The sequence below is a fragment of the Scyliorhinus torazame genome, chromosome 4 (assembly GCF_047496885.1).
Source record: "Scyliorhinus torazame isolate Kashiwa2021f chromosome 4, sScyTor2.1, whole genome shotgun sequence".
Taxonomy (NCBI): Eukaryota; Metazoa; Chordata; class Chondrichthyes; order Carcharhiniformes; family Scyliorhinidae; genus Scyliorhinus; species Scyliorhinus torazame.
The window spans coordinates 311,451,256-311,472,434 of record NC_092710.1 but is presented as its reverse complement, the minus strand read 5'-3'; the positions used below and the strand labels follow the sequence as shown (position 1 = coordinate 311,472,434).

Here is a 21,179-nt window from a genome sequence, read left to right as displayed (position 1 = left end):
AAAGTCTCCGGCCCGGAATGGGCGAGCAGCGACGTGATGCTATCCGCGCTGGCTCACGTGGTTCACGCCGTGCGGCGTCATACACGCCGCACGGCGTGACGGCTCATTAAGGACGCACTGCTCACCCCACCCGACCAGAACACCCGACCGGATGGCTGCCCGCCGCTCAGCCCCGAGGTTCCAGTCTCGTGACATTGAGGCGCTCCTGGACGCAGTGGAGCAGAGGAGGGAGGCCCTGTATCCCGGACACGGCCGCAGAGTTGCCCCACGCCACAGCCGGCGTCTGTAGAGGGAGGTGGCAGAGGCCATCGCCGCTGTGGCCCTGACACCACGGACAGGCACCCAGTGCCACAAGAAGGTGAACAACCTCGTCAGAGCAGCCAGGGTGAGCCTTCGCCCCCCCCCGCACGATATCCATATCCCCCCTCCCCCATATCCCCCCTCCCCCATATCCCCCCTCCCCCATATCCCCCCTCCCCCATATCCCCCCTCCCCCATATCCCCCCTCCCCCATATCCCCCCCCCATATCCCCCACCCCCATATCCCCCTCCCCCATATCCCCCTCCCCCATATCCCCCCTCCCCCATATCCCCCCTCCCCATATCTCCCCTCCCCCATATCTCCCCTTCCCCATATCTCCCCTTCCCCATATCCCCCCTTCCCCATATCCCTCCTTCCCCATACCCCCCTCCCCCATATCCCCCCTCCCCCATATCCCCCCTCCCCCATATCCCCCCTCCCCCATATCCCCACTCCCCCATATCCCCACTCCCCCATATCCCCACTCCCCCATATCCCCACTCCCCCATATCCCCACTCCCCCATATCCCCACTCCCCCATATCCCCACTCCCCCATATCCCCACTCCCCCATATCCCCACTCCCCCATATCCCCCCTCCCCCATATCCCCTACCCCATATCCCCTACCCCATATCCCCTACCCCATATCCCCCTCCCCCATATCCCCCTCCCCATATCCCCCTCCCCCATATCCCCCTCCCCCATATCCCCCTCCCCATATCCCCCCTCCCCATATCCCCCCTCCCCCATATCCCCCCTCCCCATATCCCCCCTCCCCCATATCCCCCCTCCCCCATATCCCCCCTTCCCCATATCCCCCCTCCCCCATATCCCCCCTCCCCCATATCCCCCCTCCCCCATATCCCCCCTCCCCCATATCCCCCCTCCCCCATATCCCCCCTCTCCCATATCCCCCCTCTCCCATATCCCCCCTCCCCCATATCCCCCCTCCCCCGTATCCCCCCTCCCCCGTATCCCCCCTCCCCCGTATCCCCCCTCCCCCGTATCCCCCCTCCCCGTATCCCCCCTCCCCCGTATCCCCCCTCCCCCGTATCCCCCCTCCCCCGTATCCCCCCTCCCCCGTATCCCCCCTCCCCCGTATCCCCCCTCCCCCGTATCCCCCCTCCCCATATCCCCCCTCCCCCATATCCGCCTTCCCCCATTTCCCCAAGTGAATCCAGCCCTAACCTTAACCTCTGCAATACACGCGCAACCGATGGCATGCATTCATATACCTGTCTAACACTGTTGCCTTTTACCCCTGCCACCAGCCCCCCCCCACCCCACAGGAGAAACGCGCACACAACACCAGGGAGCATGTGAGGACTGGAGGAGGCCCCGCTGATGAGAGGCCACTGACCGAACATGAGGAAAGGGCCCTGGAACTGGCTGACGGACCTGAGGACCGGGAGGTTGCTGATGCAGAGGTCGGGGGCCCACCAGCAAGTGAGCCACCGACAGCCCGTCCCCATATCCCCCCTCCCCCATATCCCCCCTCCGCCATATCCCCCTCCCCCATATCCCCCCTCCCCTATATCCCCCTCCCCCATATCACCTGATCACTGCCTGCGTGTCTAACCATGCATGCTTCATTGTGTATCGCAGGAGCAAACGTCGAGGCACCCATCCCCGCAGATGCAGACCGCCCGCATGATACCCCTCGGAGACCAGGGGAGACGGAGAGACCCGGACCCTCTGGCATGCGACGCCCGCACGATGTCCCTCGGAGACCACTGGAGATGGAGAGACCTGGAGCAACAGGGAGACGACGCCCCCGTCTCGTGCGGGTGCGGCGACGCAGGCGTGTGCCACCCAAGGACGAGAGGGGCAGCCACAGGCCCCCGTCACAGCCGAGCCACGAAACCACTACCCAGGACACCACTACCCGGGACAGCACTACCCGGGAAGACGAAATACCGGACAGTGACACAGATTGGATGGGCGGAGACGAACTGCCACCCCAAAGTGCCATGGACTCAGAGTGGGACGATGCGCATGACACAACGCCACTGCTGTCACCAACACCCTCCACCATCGCAGAAACACTCACCTCGGTTGGGCACTTTAGTGATGAGGCGTCTGGTACACTCACTGGTGCGCACAACACAGCCGTCCCGGTACAGCAGGTGGAGGTAGGAGCAGCAGAGGGGCCGGGCGGTCGGGCAGCCCAGCCCAAGCGAACATCTGCCACCCAGATGGATCCCGGGTTCCTGGAGTTACCACACCCACCCATAGATCCGATGCAACCACCGAACCTGAGACGAGCGAAGAGGGTGACGCCCGGTTTGCGGCGGCTGCAGTCGCAGGTGGAGGAGTCCACCCGCGTCCAGGAGCTGGGAGTGGTGCCGGTCATGCGTGCCACCCAGGCCAACACCGCACGGGTGGCGTCCGCGGTGGAGGCAATGGGTGCGACGGTGTCAGACATGGGGAACGGTTTGCGAGGCCTGGGGCTTTCCGTGCCGGTGGCGTCTGTGGCCCAGGACATGGCTGCCCTCTCACAGGAGGCCATGAGCCAGCGGCAGATGGCAGAGGCGCTCAACGCCATGGCCCAGTCTCAGCAGGCCATGGCCCAGTCTCAACAGTCCATAGCCAGTCTCTGCAGGCCATGGCCCAGTCTCTGCAGGCCATGGCCCAGTCTCAGCAGGCCATCGCTGAGGGCATCGGCGCCATTGCCCATGTGCGAGCCGGCGTCGCACAGTCACAGACAGGGTTTGCCAATCCCCTGAGCCCCATGGCTGCAAACCTGCAGACCACTGTCGATACCAGCACGGGCCTCCAGGACTGGCAGCGCCAGATGTCGGGGGGGCGTCGGATGGCCAGTCCATTCGCATACCCCACCCATGTAGAGGCCTGGGGGCCATCGGGCACCCCGAGGGAGGAGGAGGTGCTGTGGTCCGTCCCGGGTCCCCCTGTAGGGGAGGTCCCGGAACACCGCGACACCTTGGACCCCCCCCCCCCCCCTTCCATCCCAGGTGCATCGGGTGGGCAACGGGCAGGACAGGCTGGCAGCTCGCCATCCCAGTCGCCCGGGCAGCAGCCTGGCCCATCTAGGCCAGGATGCCCCAGGAAATGGCCGCCAAAGGGATCTCGTGTCAGAGGGCAGGAATCACAGGAGTCCACCTCCAGTTCTGCTGTACCGTCTGGGGAACCACGTAGACTTAGTCATAGGGTCCGTAAGGCCAAACAATTAGACACTGAGTAAGTTGGCACGGGTGCAGGGCACAGATGAGTTTTAGGGGCTAGGGCACGTGCATGAACTCCTTTGGTTATTAAAGTCAATGTTACACCTACAGAAGCTGCCTTTGTGCTCTGTCCAAAGCGTGCGGGGATGTCATGTACGTTGAGCGCAAGTGTGTGTGAGAGGGGTGATCTTACCTCAGCCCCAGGTGAGTCTGCCCCCTTCCCCCTGGGCCGCCATCAACATCCCCCGGGCAGAGGACGGGACCGTGCGCTGCAGTGTCACAGCCGCATGCAGGGATGGTCCGGGTGGATGGTGGTACTGTGGCCATGGGTCAGACATAGTCCAACGATGTGGAGCTAGGAGCTCATCGCAGGGCGGGTTGTCATCATCCTCCATGGCCTGCAATAGACACGCGTCCATCGGCAACTGTGTGAGCCCGGCTGTTGTGCCGCAGGTGGATCGGCAATGGGGGGGTGGTGTGCATGCGGTGGGGTGGGTGGGGTTGGGGAGGGGGGTGAGGGTGCTGGATGGGTGGGGGGTGTGGGTGGTCGGCTGTTGCCATGGTGTGCGGTCTGTGGCCATACTACCCGATTCCCACGCCCATCTAGTCAGTGAAGCGGGCGGCTATCAGCCTGTCCCGTGCCTGCTGGCCCAGCCGATAACGGTGGACAGCCACCCGCCCGTGTCTAGCCCGTCTGCCCTGACCATTGCCCCCATCCCCCTCATCTGGGGAGGACTGCGCCTCTTCCTGCTGCTCCTCCACTCCGCCCTCCTCTGCCTGCGGCACATCGCCCCTCTGCTGGGCTATATTGTGCAGGACGCAGCACACCACAATGATGCGGCCGACCCTATCTGACCGATACTGGAGGGCACCCCCAGAGAGGTCCAGGCACCTGAAACGCATCTTCAGCATGCCAAAGCACCTCTCGATCACTCCCCTTGTCGAGACATGGGCATCATTGTAGCGGTTCTCCGCCTCATTGCGTGGCCTCCGTATAGGCGTCATCAGCCACGATCGCAATGGGTAGCCCCTGTCGCCCAGCAACCAGCCCCTCAGCCGGGGATGGCGTCCCTCGTACATGCCGGGGATGGATGACCGCGGCAACACGTATGAGTCGTGTATACTGCCCGGGTACCGGGCGCAGACGTGCAGGATCATCATGCGGTGGTGGCAGACCACATGTATGTTCATCGTATAGGTCCCCTTCCTATTGGTGAACACGGCCCTGTTATCTGCAGGTGGCCGCACGGCGACGTGCATCCCATCAATCGCGCCCTGGACCATGGGGAACCCGGCCACGGCAGAGAAGCCCACGGCCCAGGCATCTTGGCTGGCCCGGTCCACAGGGAAGCGGATGTAGCGGTGCGCCATGGCATATAGGGCGACTGTCACTGCCCGGATGCACCGGTGCACCGATGTCTGCGATATGCCGGACAGGTCCCCACTCGGTGCCTGGAATGGCCCCGTTGCATAAAGGTTCAGGGCCACCGTAACCTTGACGGACACGGGGAGAGGGTGTCCCCCGCCAGTGCCACACAGTGACAGGTGTGCCAGCAGGTGGCAGATGTGTGCCACGGTTTCCCGGCTCATCCGGAGTCTCCTCCTGCATTCTCGGTCCGTGAGGTCCTGGTATGACTGCCGGGGCCGGTACACACGGGGCGTCCTCGGGTGCCTCCGTTGCCGTGGGGCCACGACGTCCTCCTCCCCTCCTCGTTCTGTCGGTCAGGTGTCCCTCCAGCCTGGTTGGCTGCCGCCTGCCCCTCTGCGGCAGCCTGCGCCGCCTCTCTGGCACGCTCCTCCTCCTCATCCAGGGCAACATGGACATTAGCGGCTGCCGCCACGGCGGGCAACATCGCTGGCTGATCGGAAAACATGACGGCCTGGGGGGGGGGGGGGGGGGGGGGAATGACGACATGTCATCATTGCCCATACCCCCTCCTCCCCCCAGCCAGGTGGCATGGACCGCATGGGTCCGACTGTTGGAGGCTGGCACCTGGCCAGGTGGACCAACTCACTTGCCCCCCCCCCATCCCCCTCCCCAGCACGGACCATCCCCCTCCCCTCCGAGGTGTGCGGCGCCAATGACGCCCCGCCGACTTTTCTCCCTTCGGAGACTTCGGCGGGCGGCGGGGGCGGAATTCACGGGGGCCGAATTCACGGCGGGGGCGGAATTCACCCCCCCGCTGGGGGGTCGGAGAATCTCGCCCAAGTTGTCTGAATCTGGATGGCCTGCTCCCAGTTCATAGAGATGTATGTGATTGGCATGCTGACCTTTCATCCTTTTTTTTGTTTTGATAGTATTTTGGGTCTGGTGTCTTGTAGGCTGACTGTATCCTTGGTTACTCCAACAACTGTTCAAATAATCATGGTATCATCTTGCATCTTCCCTTTGCAGGAAATGAATTCCACATGAGTTCTTACTTGCAGTCGAAGTTAACCCAGTCCAAGTTAGCCTTTCAAGACCTTCACTGGAACAAAACACATGGTGGCGTGAGTAAAGTATATTTTGTTTATCAAGGGGAGGCAGTGGTGTGGAGGTATTGTCAGTGGACTAGTAATCCAGAGACCAGGGTAATACTCTGGAGACATGGGTTTGAATCTCGCCAGGGCAGATGGTGGAATTTCAATTCAATAAAAATCTGAAATCAAAAGTCCAGTGACGACCATGACACGATTGTTGTAAAAACCCATCTGGTTCACTAATGGGCAGCACGGTAGCACAGTGGTTAGCACAATTTCTTCACAGCTCCAGGATCCCAGGTTCGATTCCTGGCTGGGTCACTGTCTGTGCGGAGTCTGCACATTCTCCCCGTGTCTGCGTGGGTTTCCTCCGGATGCTCCGGTTTCCTCCCACAGTCCAAAGATGTGCGGATTAGATGGATTAGCCATGCTAAATTGCCCTTAAGTGTCCAAAAAAAATGGTTAAGTGGGGGTCACTTGGTTACGGGGATAGGATAGATAGGTGAGCTTGAGTAGGGTGCTCTTTGTAAGGGCCAGTGCAGACTCGATGGGCTGAATGGCCTCCTTCTGCACTGTAAATTCTATGATTCTGTGCCCTTTAAGGAAGGTAATCTGTGCTCCTTACGTGGTCTGGCCTACATGTGACTCCAGACTCACAGCAATGTGGTTGACTCTTAAATGCCCTCAAGAATAGGCAACAAATGGTGACCCGACCAGTGTCGCCCACATCCCATGAACGAATAAAGAAAAAAAAAATTAACTAATATACCATGACCATGTGGAATGTTATTGAGAAGTATATTGAAGCTAGAACATGGAAACAGGTCATGCACCCCATATACCCTCCATGCATACACACAGTTCTAATCACGTTTGCCCGATTTGTTATTGTGTACCTTTAACCCATTTCCTTGACTTCAATGTTGGCATAGTTTTTGCTTCAATCAAAAACTCTGGAAGTGAATTCCTGATCCTCACAACTCCATGGATAAACAAGTTTCTGGAGTTCAGTTGGCCGAATCCTGATTTTGAAGTTTGGCCAACCCATCGGTCTATTTTAAATTCAGGTTAGAATAGGTTCCACAGGGGCGGCACGGTGGCACAGTGGTTAGCACTGCTGCCTCACGGCGCCGAGGAGCCGGGTCACTGTCTGTGTGGAGTTTGCACATTGGATCTCACCTCCACAAACCAAAAAAGATGTGCAGGGTTGGTGGATTGGCCACGTTAACTTGCCCCTTAATTGGAAAAAAAGAATTGGGTACTCTAAATTTATAATAAATAAAAGAATAGGTTCCACATAATTTTGTAGAAGAAATGGACTTGATGAGCTGAATAATCTTTCATCATTCAGTGCTTTGTTATATTCATATTCTTGAATTTGTTTTGATAATACAGTGAAACCTGTAAAGTAGGGTGTCCCACAGTACTTGTTTCAAGTGACCTTTATTTGAAGTTGTCTTTATTTTCAAACGGATCCTTGTATATGTACAGTAAATATCAAATATCCCAGGATTGACTATCTCCTGTGGTGTTCATTTATTTCTGTCATGTGTAATTCTGATGTTAGAAGGATGTGATTTCTGCTCATGTTCTGTTGGTTGAATTTCCTAGTTCGTTAGTGTTTCCAGGATATTTTCTATTGAGGGAGGCAAATGACAATGGTTTCATGGTCATCATAAAACTATTAATTCCAAATTTTTTGTTGAATTCAAATTTCACCAATTGTCCTAGTATGATTCAAACCGAGGTCTCCAGGCCATTACCCTGGGTCTCTGGATTACTAGTCCAGTGACAATACCACTACGTCACTGCCTCCCCCAATGATGGCACGCATGCACTGGGGCATCAGGGAATGCCCTTCTCACCAGTTCAAAAGAAGAACCAGGCAACATGCCTCAATGACTACCGTCCGGTCATCTATCATTATGAAGTGCTTCGAGAGGTTGGTCATGAGACACATCAACTCCATACTCCCAGAGTGCCCTGATCCACTGAAATTTGCATACCGCCACAACCGGTCCACAGAAGAAGCCATCTCCCTGGCCCCACACTCATCCCCGGAGCATCTCTACAGCAAGGACTTGTACGTCAGACTCTTATTCATTGACTACAGCTCCACCTTCAACACCATAATCCGAGTCAAGCTCGTATCAAAGCTCCAAAACCTAGGACTCGGCTCCTCCCTCTGCAACTGGATCCTCGGCCTCCTGACCCATAAGCCACAATCAACGAACAATACAGCACAGGAACAGGCCCTTCGGCCCTCCAAACCAGCGCCGACCATGATACCTGCCTAAACTAAAATGGTCTGCACTTACGGAGTTTGTATCCTTCCATTCCCACCCTATTCATATATTTGTCTAGATGTCCCTTAAAGCCACTATCGTACCTGCTCCCACTACCTGCCCAGGCAGTGCGATACATATATTTACCACCCTCTGTAAAACACGTGCCTCGCACATCTGTTCTAAACTTTTCCCCGTGCACTTTAAACCTATGTTCCCTAGTACTCAACTCTCCTACCCTAGGAAAGAGCATCTGACTATCCACTCTGTCCATGCCACTCATAATCTTGTAGACCTCTATCAGGTCGTCTCTCAACCTCCGTCGTTCCAGTGAGAACAGACCGAGTTTATCTAACCGCTCCTCATAGCTAATGACCTCCATACCAGGCAACATCCTAGTGAACTGCTTCTGTACCCTCTCCAAAGCATCCACATCCTTCTGGTGGTGTGGCAACCAGATTTGTACACAGTATTCCAAATGAGGCCTAACTAAGGTTCTGTACAGCTGCAATATGACTTGCCCCGACCGATGAAGGCCAATTGTGGCCTCACTGATGTTTTATAAAATTCCATCATTATATCCTTACTTTTATATTCTATACTTCTGCCACTGAAGGCGAATATTCCATATTCTCTATTTACAATGTTGTCCACTTGAGCTGCTACCTTTAGGAACTGTGTACTTGTATGCCAAGATCTCTCACTTTAGCTATCCCTCTTAGTATAGTCCCATTTATTGTGGACCGCTATACCTGTTTGACCTCCCTAAATGCATGATCTCACACTTCTCGGTGTTAAATTCCATTTGCCACTTGCATGGGCAGCATGGTAGCACAGTGGTTAGCACAGTTGCTTCATGGCTCCAGGTCCCATGTTCGATTCCCAGCTTGGGTCACTGTCTGCGGAGTCTGCACGTTCTCGCTGTGTCTGCGTGGGTTTCCCCCTGGGTACTCCGGTTTCCCCTCTCAGTCCAAAGATGTGCAGGTTAGGTGGATTGGCCATGCTAAATTGCCCTTAGTGTCCAAAAAGGTTTGGTCCATGCCCTCATAATCTTGTACACTTGGCCAATCTTTGTGTCGTCTGCAAATTTCCGAATCGTACCTCCCAAATAATCGTTAATATATAAGACAAACAGTAAGGGTTCCAACACTAAGCCCTATGGAACACCACTTGAAAAAAGTTTCCATTTGCTAGGGCAGCAATGACCATTACTCTTTGTTTCCTGTTACTAAGCCAACTTTTTATCCAGTTTGCCACATTGCCCTGTATCCCTGTATGGGCTTTTACATTTTGGACCAATCTGCCATTTGGGACCTTGTCAGACGTCTTGCTAAAATCCATGTACACAGCATCCACTGCACTACCGAATTCAACCCTTCTTGTTGTGAAGACTTTCTTTCAACAAATCCATGCTGACTATCCCTGACTAGTCTCTGCCTTTCTAGGTGACCGTTACAGCTACAAATATATCAAGAACTGCAACAATCCTGGTACCTGGGAACACTACTGTACACCTTTTTCCAGTCCAAACATATCCACTTGCCACTTCTGTTTCCTGTCACTCATATCCATGCTTCTAATCCATGGGACTAAACTTTGCTGACAAGTCTGTTATGTACTTTGCAAACACCTTTTGTAAATCCTTATACATTACCTTCATCAACCATCACTCTAGCTTGGTAACCCTGGCAAACCCATGCTGGATTTTCTTAATTCGTCCATTCTTGTCCAAATGCCTTAATTTTGTCCCAGATTATGGTTTCTAAAAGCCTACCCTCCACTGAGGTTATGATCCCAGATGACCAGGGCCATAGTCGCAGATACCATTGGCTGCTTACCCCTTTGAGGGGATTTAATATAGTATTAGAGGAAGTTGGGTGGCGAATGCCTAGTTTTCCTGGTTTTGACCCATTTTTCGGAGGAATAGTTTTTTCTTTCATTCAAAATAGCAGATTACTTAAAACCTATTGAGGCATTGAAATTGGATGAACTTGAACAATGTCTGCAGATGTGAAACTTTGAAATGAAGTTCAATATGGAGTCTGTCTGGAGTCCCATGTAGGTCAGACCAGGTAAGGGTGCCAGATTTCCCTCCCTGAAGGATATTAGCAAAGCAACTGGATTTTTACGATAGTTTTGTGGTCATCATGAGACTCTTAATTCCAGATTTTTAAAAAATTGAATTTGTATTTCACCATCTGCTGTATCGTGGGCCCCCAGACCTTGGGTCTCTGGATTGCTAGCCCAATGACAATACCATGCCACCATCATCTCATCTTCTGGAATGTGTTTTCTTGGCCTGTGATTTGATAATACATAGATACATCAAAGATAGGAGCAGGAAAAGGCCTTTTGGCCTGTCTAGCCTGCTCCGCCATTTATCACGATCATGGCTGATCACCCAACAGTGTTGGATGATCCAATAAGTGACTGCCCTCCATGCCGTCCATTCAGCAGCATCCACTAATATTATCAGCAGCCCGAATCAGGCCTCCCACTTAACCTTGCCTGCAAGTCAAACATTTCAGGGAGAAATAGGAAGGATGTGGATGCTTTGGAGGGTACAAAGGAGATTTACTAGGATGCTGCCTGGAATGGAGGGCATGTCTTACGAAGAAAGATTGAGGGAGCTAGGGCTTTTCTCACTGGAGCGAAGAAGGAAGAGAGGTGACTTGATAGAGGTGTACAAGGTGATGAGAGGCATGGATAGAGTGGATAGCCAGAGACTTTTCCCCAGGGCGGAAATGGCTGCCACGAGGGGACATAGTTTTAAGGTGATTGGAGGAAGGTATAGGGGAGATGCCAGAGGTAAGTTCTTTACACAGAGTGGTGGGTGCATGGAATGCATTGCCAGCAGAGGTGGTGGAGTCAGAATCATTAGGGACATTTAAGCGACTCTTGGACAGGCACAGGGACAGCAGTAAATTGAAGGGGTGTAGGTTAGGTTGACCTTGGATTAGAATAAATGGTCGGCACAACATCGTGGGCCGAAGGCACATACTGTGCTATGTTCTAATATAATATATAATCTTTTTATTGTCGCAAGTAGGCTTACATTAACACTGCAATGATGTTACTGTGAAAAGCCCCTAGTCACGACATTCCGTTGCCTGTTCGGGTACACGGAGGGAGAATTCAGAATTCTCAGCTGGTACGGGAATTGAACCCATGCTGCTGGCCTTGTTTTGGATCACAAATCAGCTGTCTAGCCCACTGAGCTAAACCAACCCACATAACCTGTGGACCATCAAGTTTGAGAAGGCGAGGCCTTTATGAATGAAGTTAGCCGGTGCAGGAATTGAACCCTTGCTCCGGCCTCGCCCTGAATCACGAACCAGCTGTCTAGCAAAGTGAGCTAAACCTGCCCCTGACTGGGTTTCACTTGTATTATCAATCTGAAAATAGTGCTCCCTCTCCTTATTTCTTTACTTCAGTATCTTTCTGAACACGTATCTAGGAATGTTTAGTACCCAAACCTGCCCAATTTAAAAAAAATAAATAAATTTAGAGTACCCAATTCATTTTTCCAATTAAGGGGCAATTTAGCGTGGCCAATCCACCTATCCTGCACATCTTTGGGTTGTGGGAGCAAAACCCATGCAAACACGGGGAGAATGTGCAAACTCCACACGGAGAGTGACCCACAGCCGGGATCGAACCCTGGGACCTCGGCGCCGTGAGGCAGCGGCGTTAACCACTGTGCCACCGTGCTGCCCTCTGCCCAATTTTTAAAACATTTATTAGTAACCAATTTTTTTTCCCCAAGTAAGAGACAATTTAGCATGGCCAATTCACCTACTCTGCACATTTTTTAGGTTGTGGGGTGAGACCCACGCAGATATGGGGAGAATGTGCAAACTCCACACGGACAGTGACCCGGGGCTGGGATCAAACCTGGGTCCTCGGCGGCGTGAGGAAACCTGCCCAATTTTGTGCCAGGTCTCTATTGCCACAAACCATCATGTTCTCGTGTGGTTATCATTTTGAATGGCGGAGCATGCTCGATGGGCTATATGGTCTTCTCCTACTCCTATTTCTGATCTCATTGTGCATCTGCAGATCACCAATATTATTCGCCACTCATCGTGCATTTTCATACCTGTACTGTAATTTAGTACTGGGCTGTACTTCCAAGCTTCCTAGTGTTGGATTATGTGGGTCTACCCCAAAGGTGCACTGGGAAATCCCTCTCGGAACTTAACAGGTAAGCATTTGCAAGTCAATTGCCCTGAAGTGCCAACTTCCTCTGGGCAATTGCACTGCATTGAAAGCCATCCAGAATTACGATTTAATTTGCAAATTTCAGACGGTTCTGCCAGGGTTACATCAATAGCTACTTGAAATGGTTAGAAGATTAAAACCCCTTCTAACTTCTGGGTAAGTATTGTAAAGACTCAGACAGACTCCTTGCACCCTCACACCCGCAACCCCACCCCACCTCTCCTCCAAGGGATTAGCACACCTGACCTGGCTTTACCCACCCCCATTCCCTGGTCCGATATGACCCCCATACACGCCCGACCCGACCTGTGCAACAGTATTTTCCATGGTAAAGACAGGTGCAAAATATTCATCTAGTACCTCAGCTGTGCCCTCTGCCTCTATGCGTAAATCCCCTTTTTGGTCCCTAATCTGCCCATTCCTCTTAAAACTCCTTTCTTCAGAATAAAATAGGAAAACAATTTATTCCTTGGTTACTGTAAAATTGATTTTGGGCGAGAACTGTATGTGACATATAAATAATGCTTGATTTTGTTCAATGCCATATCCAGTCAAAACACTTGCAAAAATAATTTATTTTGTAGTAGCAGTGTTTGATCATATGCAGGAAAACATGGTAACCTGGGGCGAAGTTCTCCCCAAACGGCACGATGTCCGCCGACTGGCGCCCAAAACGGTGCCAATCAGACGGGCATCGCGCCGCCCCAAAGGTGCGGAATGCTCTGCATCTTTGGGGGCCGAGCCCCAACATTGAGGGGCTAGGCCGGCGCCGGAGGGATTTCCGCCCCGTCAGCTGGCGGAAACGGCCTTTGTTGCCCCGCCAGCTGGCGGAAACGGCATTTGTTGCCCCGCCAGCTGGCGCGGAAATGACATGTCGGGGCGGCGCATGCGTGGGAGCGTCAGCGGCCGCTGACAGTTTCCCGCGCATGCGCAGTGGAGAGAGTCTCTTCCGCCTCCGCCATGGTGGAGACCGTGGCGGAAGGGAAAAAGTGCCCCCACGGCACAGGCCCGCCCGCGGATCGGTGGGCCCCGATCGCGGGCCAGGCCACCGTGGGGGCACCCCCCGGGCCAGATCCCCCCGCGCGCCCCCCCCCCCCCCCCAGGACCCCGGAGCCCGCCCACGCCGCCTTGTCCTGCCGGTAAGAAAGGTACTTTAATTTACGCCGGCGGGACAGGCAATTTATCGGCAGGACTTCGGCCCATCCGGGCCGGAGAATCGAGCAGGGGGGCCCGCCAACCGGCGCGGCGTGATTCCCGCCCCCGTCGAATCTCCGGTGCCGGAGACTTCGGCAACCGGCGGGGGCGGGATTCACGGCAGCCCCCGGCGATTCTCCGACCCGGCGGGGGGTCGGAGAATGACGCCCCTGGTGTGAGCAAGACCCCACAACAAATAACAATAAAATCAATCGTGAGTATTTCTGGTTTATATTTTGTGTTGAATCGGTTGAAGGCAGATTGGCCAAAATACTCCCAATAGTGCTAATAATATTCATTCCTATCTGGAAAAGTTTTTGTTTAATTTCACGTTTCAAGTATAAAGGATGTCTTTCATGCTCAATCTGCATGCCTCAATGTACAGTCTAGGTTTGCATGAGTTGAAAGGTCACTTAGGCAACTTCATATGAGTGTAACTAGTATCCACAGAACCTTAATCCAGCTTCTGGAGAGGAAAAAATTAATAAAACATTCACATATATTTTACCAATATGAGGTTACCATTTAATTTCTTTTGATTCCTGCAGGTCCGCCCGAGAGAGACGCATATATCACTTAGGTTTACATTGTGGAGTGGTAGGATGATTCCTCTGCCTGGGCCTGCTGTGCAGGTACTAAGCAGGCAGATTCGTTTCTGCCTTTTTGATGGTGAAAGGGTAAGTCACCTACTGGATAAGTCTTTCATTTGTAGTGAATTCTGAATGGTAGAATGTTGTCTGTAAAACCTGGACTCAAGATGTCACCTGGATAGGCTGCTAAGAGGACTATTGGATGGCAAGGATCATCTGCCTGTAATGAAAGAAAGAGAGATATTCATTTGTAAAATACCTTTCACAAATGCAAGGCGTCCCAAAGTGCTTTATAGCCAAACAGTTACTTTGTAAAAAAAAGTTTAATCACAGTTGGAAGATAGGAATGCAACCAAATTGCACACAAGTAGGTCTTACAAACAGCTTTGGGATAAAGATCAGATAAAGTGTTTTGGTGATGTTGCTTGGGGATACATATTGGGTAGGACATCTCGGAGAGCTCCCATGTTCCTCGCTATAATAAGTTGGGACCTTTTGAATCCGCCAGAGAGTGCATTGGTTTAAAGTTTCATCCAAACGATGATACCTCTGACGGTGCAGTGCCCTGGTATTTCACTGGCGTATCAGCCTAGATTTCGTATTCTGGTCTGCATTGGAGCTCAAACTTATCATTTGAAGGTATCCATCCTAAAGTAAAAAGTAAGTGAGGAATTTGTGGATGCTTCAGCCATAATTTTCCCAAATTCTCTCGATTCCGGTATTGTCCTACTGGATTGGGAAATTGCCAATTTCACTCCCAATATTTAAGAAGGGTTGAAAAGATATACAGGAAATTGTAGACCCTAATTATGGAGAATGACATTCATAAGTGTTGTGGGAACAAAGTGAATGAACACTTGGACTGGTGGGGGGAGGGGAATGAACTGAGCATTGAGCAGTAACATGAATTTACAAAGAGTAAATCATGACTATCGTAGGTGTTATTTTGAGGCTATCATTAATTTAGCAAATGAAAATCACACTGTTTCTGCCAGTCTAGATAAGATACGGACTCGATAAACCGAATGACCTCCTGTGTCGTGATGATTGAGTGGAATTTAATCCTAGGTGGGTTTGGTAGTGCAAGTGGGGACCTTGCTGCTTTTCTGCCTCTGCCCTGACAAAATCTGGGGCATGAATTCACCTGTGGGTGGCGGAGGAATTCACCAACCTTGAAGCCCGAAAGGCAGACTCTGTCATGGTTGTTTACCGGTTTCCAGGGCAGTGCCTCATTCAAAGGCACTTAGTGCCTGATCAAGAAACCTGGGAGGAGGATGCTTGCTGATAGCCATCCTCCATCCTTCCTGCTAGCCCCCCTCCCAGTGATTCCCCCCTTCTGCCATCATTCACCTGTGGCCTTCAGTGATCCTGGGCCGTGGATAATAGTAACAATAATAATCTTCATTAGTGTCACAAGTAGGCTTACGTTAACACTGCAATGAAGTCACTGTGAAAATCCCCTAGTCTCCACACTCCGGCGCCTGTTCGGGTACACAGGGAGAATTCAGAATGTCCAATTCACCTAACAAGCCCGTCTTTCGGGACTTATGGGAGAAAACCGGAGCACCCGGAGGAAACCGGTAGATGTGTTACTGGCAGCAGGCATTGTCTGCCAGTGCCTTAAGAGTGTGACTGCCTCCTGAAACAAAAAGTGTCCAGGTAACTTTCCCACTCCCTGATACATTGCAGTGTTCAAAGTTCAGACTTCAGCTCATTAACTATGAGCTGGAATTCCACAAACTATAGCTACTTAGTGCAGATATGGTTGTTGTCAATCATACAGGTGCTGCAGCTTCAGTCATCACTTACCCTACCTACATTGTTGAGTTTATTTAATTAAGTTTAGAAATATCACTCCGTGATTGTGTTTTAATAAGTCAAGCTATAAATTTAATGCAATACTTACATCTACAGAGTACTGGTTTAAACTACTTGCCCCATTTAGAGAGAAAAATAAAGTTAAACTCACCTCTCTACTCATCCAGTTAACGCTTCGAGACTTCAGCTCCAAAATCCTGCTCCTGGTTTCCAGCACCCTAACTTGGCCCACTCGTTTTCTGTGCAAAATCAGAAAAGGACCTACTGCTTCACTGCACTGAATTCCCTCACTCACCAACTTTAAAAAAAAATTTAGAATACCCAATTATTATTTTTCCAATTAAGGGGCAATTTTGGGTAATTGGGGTGAAACACATGCAGACACGGGGAGAATGCACAAACTTCACACGGACGGTGACCCAGGGCAGGGATTCGAACCCAGGTCCTCAGTGCGGCAGTCCCAGTGCTCACCACTGCGCCACCGTGCTGCCCTTTACTCACCAACTTCCAATGCTCACAGTCTTGTCTTGAGCTACACTCAGCAATGAGCTGCTATGCCTATGGGCTTATTTCCTAGCCCTACATCAAAGACAGATAATCTTTTAATAACTTACAAATCAGGAGCAGGAATAGGCCTTTTGGGGCAGCACAGTAGCATAGTGGTTAGTACATGTGCCTCACGGTGCCGAGGGCCTGGGTTCGATCCTGGCCCCGGGTCACTGTCCTTGTGGAGTTTGCACATTCTCCCCATGTCTGTGTGGGTCTCACCCCACAACTCAAAAAGATGTGCAGGGTAGGTGGATTGACAATGTTAAGTTGCCCCTTAATTGGATATTCACCTTTCAAAACAAAAAGGAATAGGCCTTTTGGCCTCTTGAGCCTGCTTTGCCATCCTGGCTGATCTAATTGTGCTCTCTACTGTTCTGTCTGGCCCAGTGTTCTTCAAACTGTTTTTCCGGGACCCATTTTTACCAACCGGCCAACCTTCGGGACCCAACCCGGCCGACCTTCGCGACCCACGCCGGCCGACTTTCATGGCCAATCTGAGCGACCCACCATTTTCTCTTACCTTGTTTGCTGCTGATAAAAATGGAGGAAATGGCTTTGGGTCCCTTTGGCCCTCGTACACGCTCCTCCAATGGAACCTGTTGGATGAAGGTGAAGCCTTCCTGTGTCGGAAAGTATGGAGTCTCCATCTGTCCAAAGTTGTGCATTTTTTTCCTGTAAAATGTTATCAAATAAAAACCGCCCCGAACTTGTAAAAAGAAAATGAATAAAATTATTGAAAAAAAATAAAAATTAAATGAATAAAATAAATAAATAAATCCCCCCCACTGAACTTGAAACAAAAAGCTGCGACCCTTTAAAAAATAAAATAGTGGCAGCACTGCGCATACGCGCCGATGATCGTGCTGCGGCCAATTTTTTTTATACATGTTCGCGGCCATTTTAAAGGCTGCTGCGCGGGGATTTGCACGATTGGGAGCGCCGCGAAGGATGGCTCCGTGACCCTCCCGATAACCGCCCGTGACCCACCCGCGCCCCCGAGTTTGAAGAACGCTGGTCTAGCCCTCTACCCTTTGACTCCATTGCCATTTGAGAATCTATTAAACTTTACATTAAAAATACTTAATGATCATGTCTGCACTGCACTCTGGAGAAGAGAATTCCACAGACTATTGACCCATTGAGTGGGAAAAAAATCTTTGTCGTAAATGGGAGGCTCCTTATTTTTAAACTGTCTCCCCTAATTCTAGTTTCCCCACAAGGTGAAATTCCTTTCAGCATCCACCCTGTCAAGCCCCTCTCTCCCCACCTCACCCTTGATCTTGTATGTTTTATTATGATCACCTCTCCTTTTAAACTCCGATGGATGCAGGCTCAACTTGTCCAAACTTTTCTCCTGAAACAAACCCTTCTAATCCCAGGAATCCCAGAAACAAAGCTTCTCTGCAACAACCTGTTTGAGCTGTAATCCAACAGTGAACGAATCCCGCCACTTAGATTATTATAGCCAGCAACCAAACAATAATAATGATAGCCCTTGGAGAAATGTCAACAAACAGCTATTTTATCTGCTACACTAATTTTTTTTTTAACCTTTCACCGACATAGTCTTTGAATTTTTAAAAGGCTGGGAATTTAAATAAATCACATTCAGTTCTACAGACCTTGGGCTGGATTCTTTGCAGCCCCGCGCCAGATTACCAGCTGGCGCGGGGGCGGGAAATCCACTTTAACGGCAAAATCTGGCCCAGCGCCGGCCCGGCGGTTCTCCGGGACCCGTGAATCGGCGTGATCGCCCAGCGATCCTCCGATCCCGACTGGCTGAGTTCCCGACGCCGTGGAACTAACCTCCTATTGTCGGTTGGGATGCTCACGTGGCGGCTGCAGACTCAGTCCGCGGCCGCCTTGGAGGGGGACGGGGGGGGGGGGAGAATCGGACACCGGGGGGGGGGGCCTTTTAGGTGTCTGGGGGTGAGATCCAGGCGGTTAGATGCTCGTGTGCGCGGCCAATTGGGGGGGGTCTCAATTTTGCTTCTGGCCCGCGGTCTGAGTCCGCCATTGAGCTCGCCGCAGCGCATGCTCAAACTCCAAACCGGAAATGCGGGGGCCCGTATCCGCAGCTAAAGCTGCGAGATTTACTCCGGGTCCCTGCTAGCCCCCTGTAGGGCATTGAATTAGCTCATCTTTTTCCAGGAATCTGTGGGAGTAAAACTCCAGCGTCTGTACGCCGGCGTGAGCAAATAGTCCCATTTTGGGAGAATCCAGCCCCTTATCTGCCTTCAAGCATTTACTTCTACTCCATAAATTTGTGATTTACACGGTGCGAATGCCGGCCCTTAGGGTCAGTTTGCATTTATCTTGGAGTTTGGGTTTCCCTGATATACGAGTCCCATGCTGTCCCCTTCCCCCTCTCGGCAAAAATGGGATCCTTCAGAAATGGAGGCAGGACCTCTAAGTCTGGATACCATAGCAGCCTCCGTATCTCTGCCAAAATCCATGCATTTGAGTAAGATATGAAGAGTGTTAAGTTGCTTAAAGATAGAACTGATTTGACATCAGGAGGTTTGTCTTTTCAGAGGGTCATTGGGAAAAGTTACTGGCTAGTGCAGTGACTGTAGATTTACTGCACGTGTCTTATAAAGAGCTGGATAAGTCCCCAGGTGTCCTGATATTACAGGTTCTTGGACATGTCTTCTCCAACTTTCTTTGATTACTTTTGGGAGTTGGAGAGGAATTTGCCCCGTTTTACTCTGCAATGTGGCATGGATTTTTTCTGTCTGTATTCTCCCACATTGGGCATTGGGGACCATCATGCTCAGTTGTACCAAAAAGGTTGATAAATCAACTGGTCTTTTCCAGCCCAGAACTTTCCTGTGTGTGTCATGTGCATTGGGAAAAGCAAGGAATAAGACAAAGCAGAATCAAGTTTCCATGTTACGCACCATAAGCAGTATGTGTTCATTATTCTTCACTGTTACTGTGTTCCAGGTTCTCAGCAATATACACACAATCAGAGCAACCTGGCAAATGAAAAGTCCTAAAACGTGGACCTTTTCTCCAAGAGTAGGTTTACTTTTCACTTTTTTAACACAGGGTTGTGAGGCTGTGGAATGCATTATCAGAGTTGAATGATATAGTAAAGCCTGTGTCAATATTTAATAATGATTTTATTTTTTGTGTTTGAAGGAGAAACGTGGGGAAGTCTAGAACACTGGTCAGTCTCAGGATAAGGAGCTGATCATTTAATAATAAGAAATCGCTTCACTTAAAGGGTTGTCAATCTGTGGAATTCCCTACCCCAGAGGGTTGTGGATGCTCCTTTGTTGAATCTATTTGAGGGCAAGATAGATAGATTTTTGGTGTCTCAGAATCGAGATATGAGGAATAAGCAGCACCGTAGATAGTGGGTAGCACTGTTGCTTCACTGCTCCAGGGTCTCAGGTTTGATTACTGGCTTTGGACACTGTGTGGAGTCTGCACGTTTGCCTCAGTGCCGGAGGCAGCAAGTGCTAACCACTGAGCTACAATGTATGCCTTATTAACTGATTTCTCAGTCTCCTCTGCCATCTTCAATAATGAGTAAATGTATACCTAAGGACCCTTTTCAAATTATATAAATGTGGAATGCAGTGGCAATTGACACAATTGGAAGTGTTCACATAGTAACGGAAGTATAATGAGGTAGATAGTCAACATTTTTCCCAAAGGTAGAGGAGTCTAAAACTAAAGGACATAGTTTTAAGATGATAGAGGAGAGAGGCAAAAGGGTCCAGAGGGGCAACTTTTTCACACACAGGGTGTTGAATATATGGAACTGGAAGCAGTAGTAGAGGCGGGCACAATTTTATCTTTTAAAAAGCTTTTTGACAGTTGTATGGGTAGGATGGGGATAGAGGAATATGGACCAAATGCGGGCAATTTGAACTAGCTTAGTGGTAAAAACTGGGCTGTGAACCTCCTATGACTCTAAGCGTGCTTATTAATTATGGAGAAAGGACAAGGAATTGCATGGTTAATAAGAGATCAGACAAATCTTGAAACTTACTCCTGTTTTTCGAAAGTACTTTCTTATCATGTAAGAAGAATATGGATCAATGTATGTTATTATATGGTACCATTCCATATTTCAGAAATATTACATACAATGAATTACTTTGAAGTATTTTAGGCAGCCATTTTATGCACACACAGAATCACACATGAGACTAGGAGCAGCAATAGGCCATTTGGCCCCTCAAGTCTGCTCCACCATTCAATAAGGCCATGCTTTATCTGATTGTTCCTCAACTCCATTTTCTTGTCTGCCCCCCATCCCCAAATAACTCCTTGACTCCCCTATGGGCAAAAAAATCTGTCGAACTCAGCGTTGAATATATAAAATGACCCAGATTCCACTGTGTAATGTACTTTGATTGGGCTGAAGTGGAATCTCAATATTGTGAATAAAGAACATTAGACTTTGTTTTATAAACAAAGTTATTTATTATTAACACTACACTAACAAATAACTAAAATGAATAACTAAGTTGAATACGGTTGGAAATAATTGTTTAACACTAACATATACTAAGATACTACAGAGCTACTCTAATATGTGACTGCTATCAACTCCTAACCAAA

General features: G+C 50.6%; 1 protein-coding gene across 3 annotated transcripts in view; it reads left to right on the top strand.

Annotated features, from left to right (window-relative positions):
- nphp1 (nephronophthisis 1) overlaps nucleotides 1-21,179 on the top strand; it is a 174,563-nt gene that overhangs the window by 88,540 nt on the left and 64,844 nt on the right. For all 3 annotated transcript variants that reach the window (XR_011940796.1, XM_072500064.1, XM_072500063.1), the window contains exons 10-12: nucleotides 5,880-5,974; nucleotides 14,193-14,321; nucleotides 19,548-19,622. Coding sequence is in view for 2 of the 3 variants with exons in the window: in XM_072500064.1 (XP_072356165.1) it covers nucleotides 5,880-5,974; nucleotides 14,193-14,321; nucleotides 19,548-19,622 (299 nt within the window). In the remaining variant the exon portion in view is untranslated. The remainder of the gene's footprint in view (nucleotides 1-5,879; nucleotides 5,975-14,192; nucleotides 14,322-19,547; nucleotides 19,623-21,179) is intronic.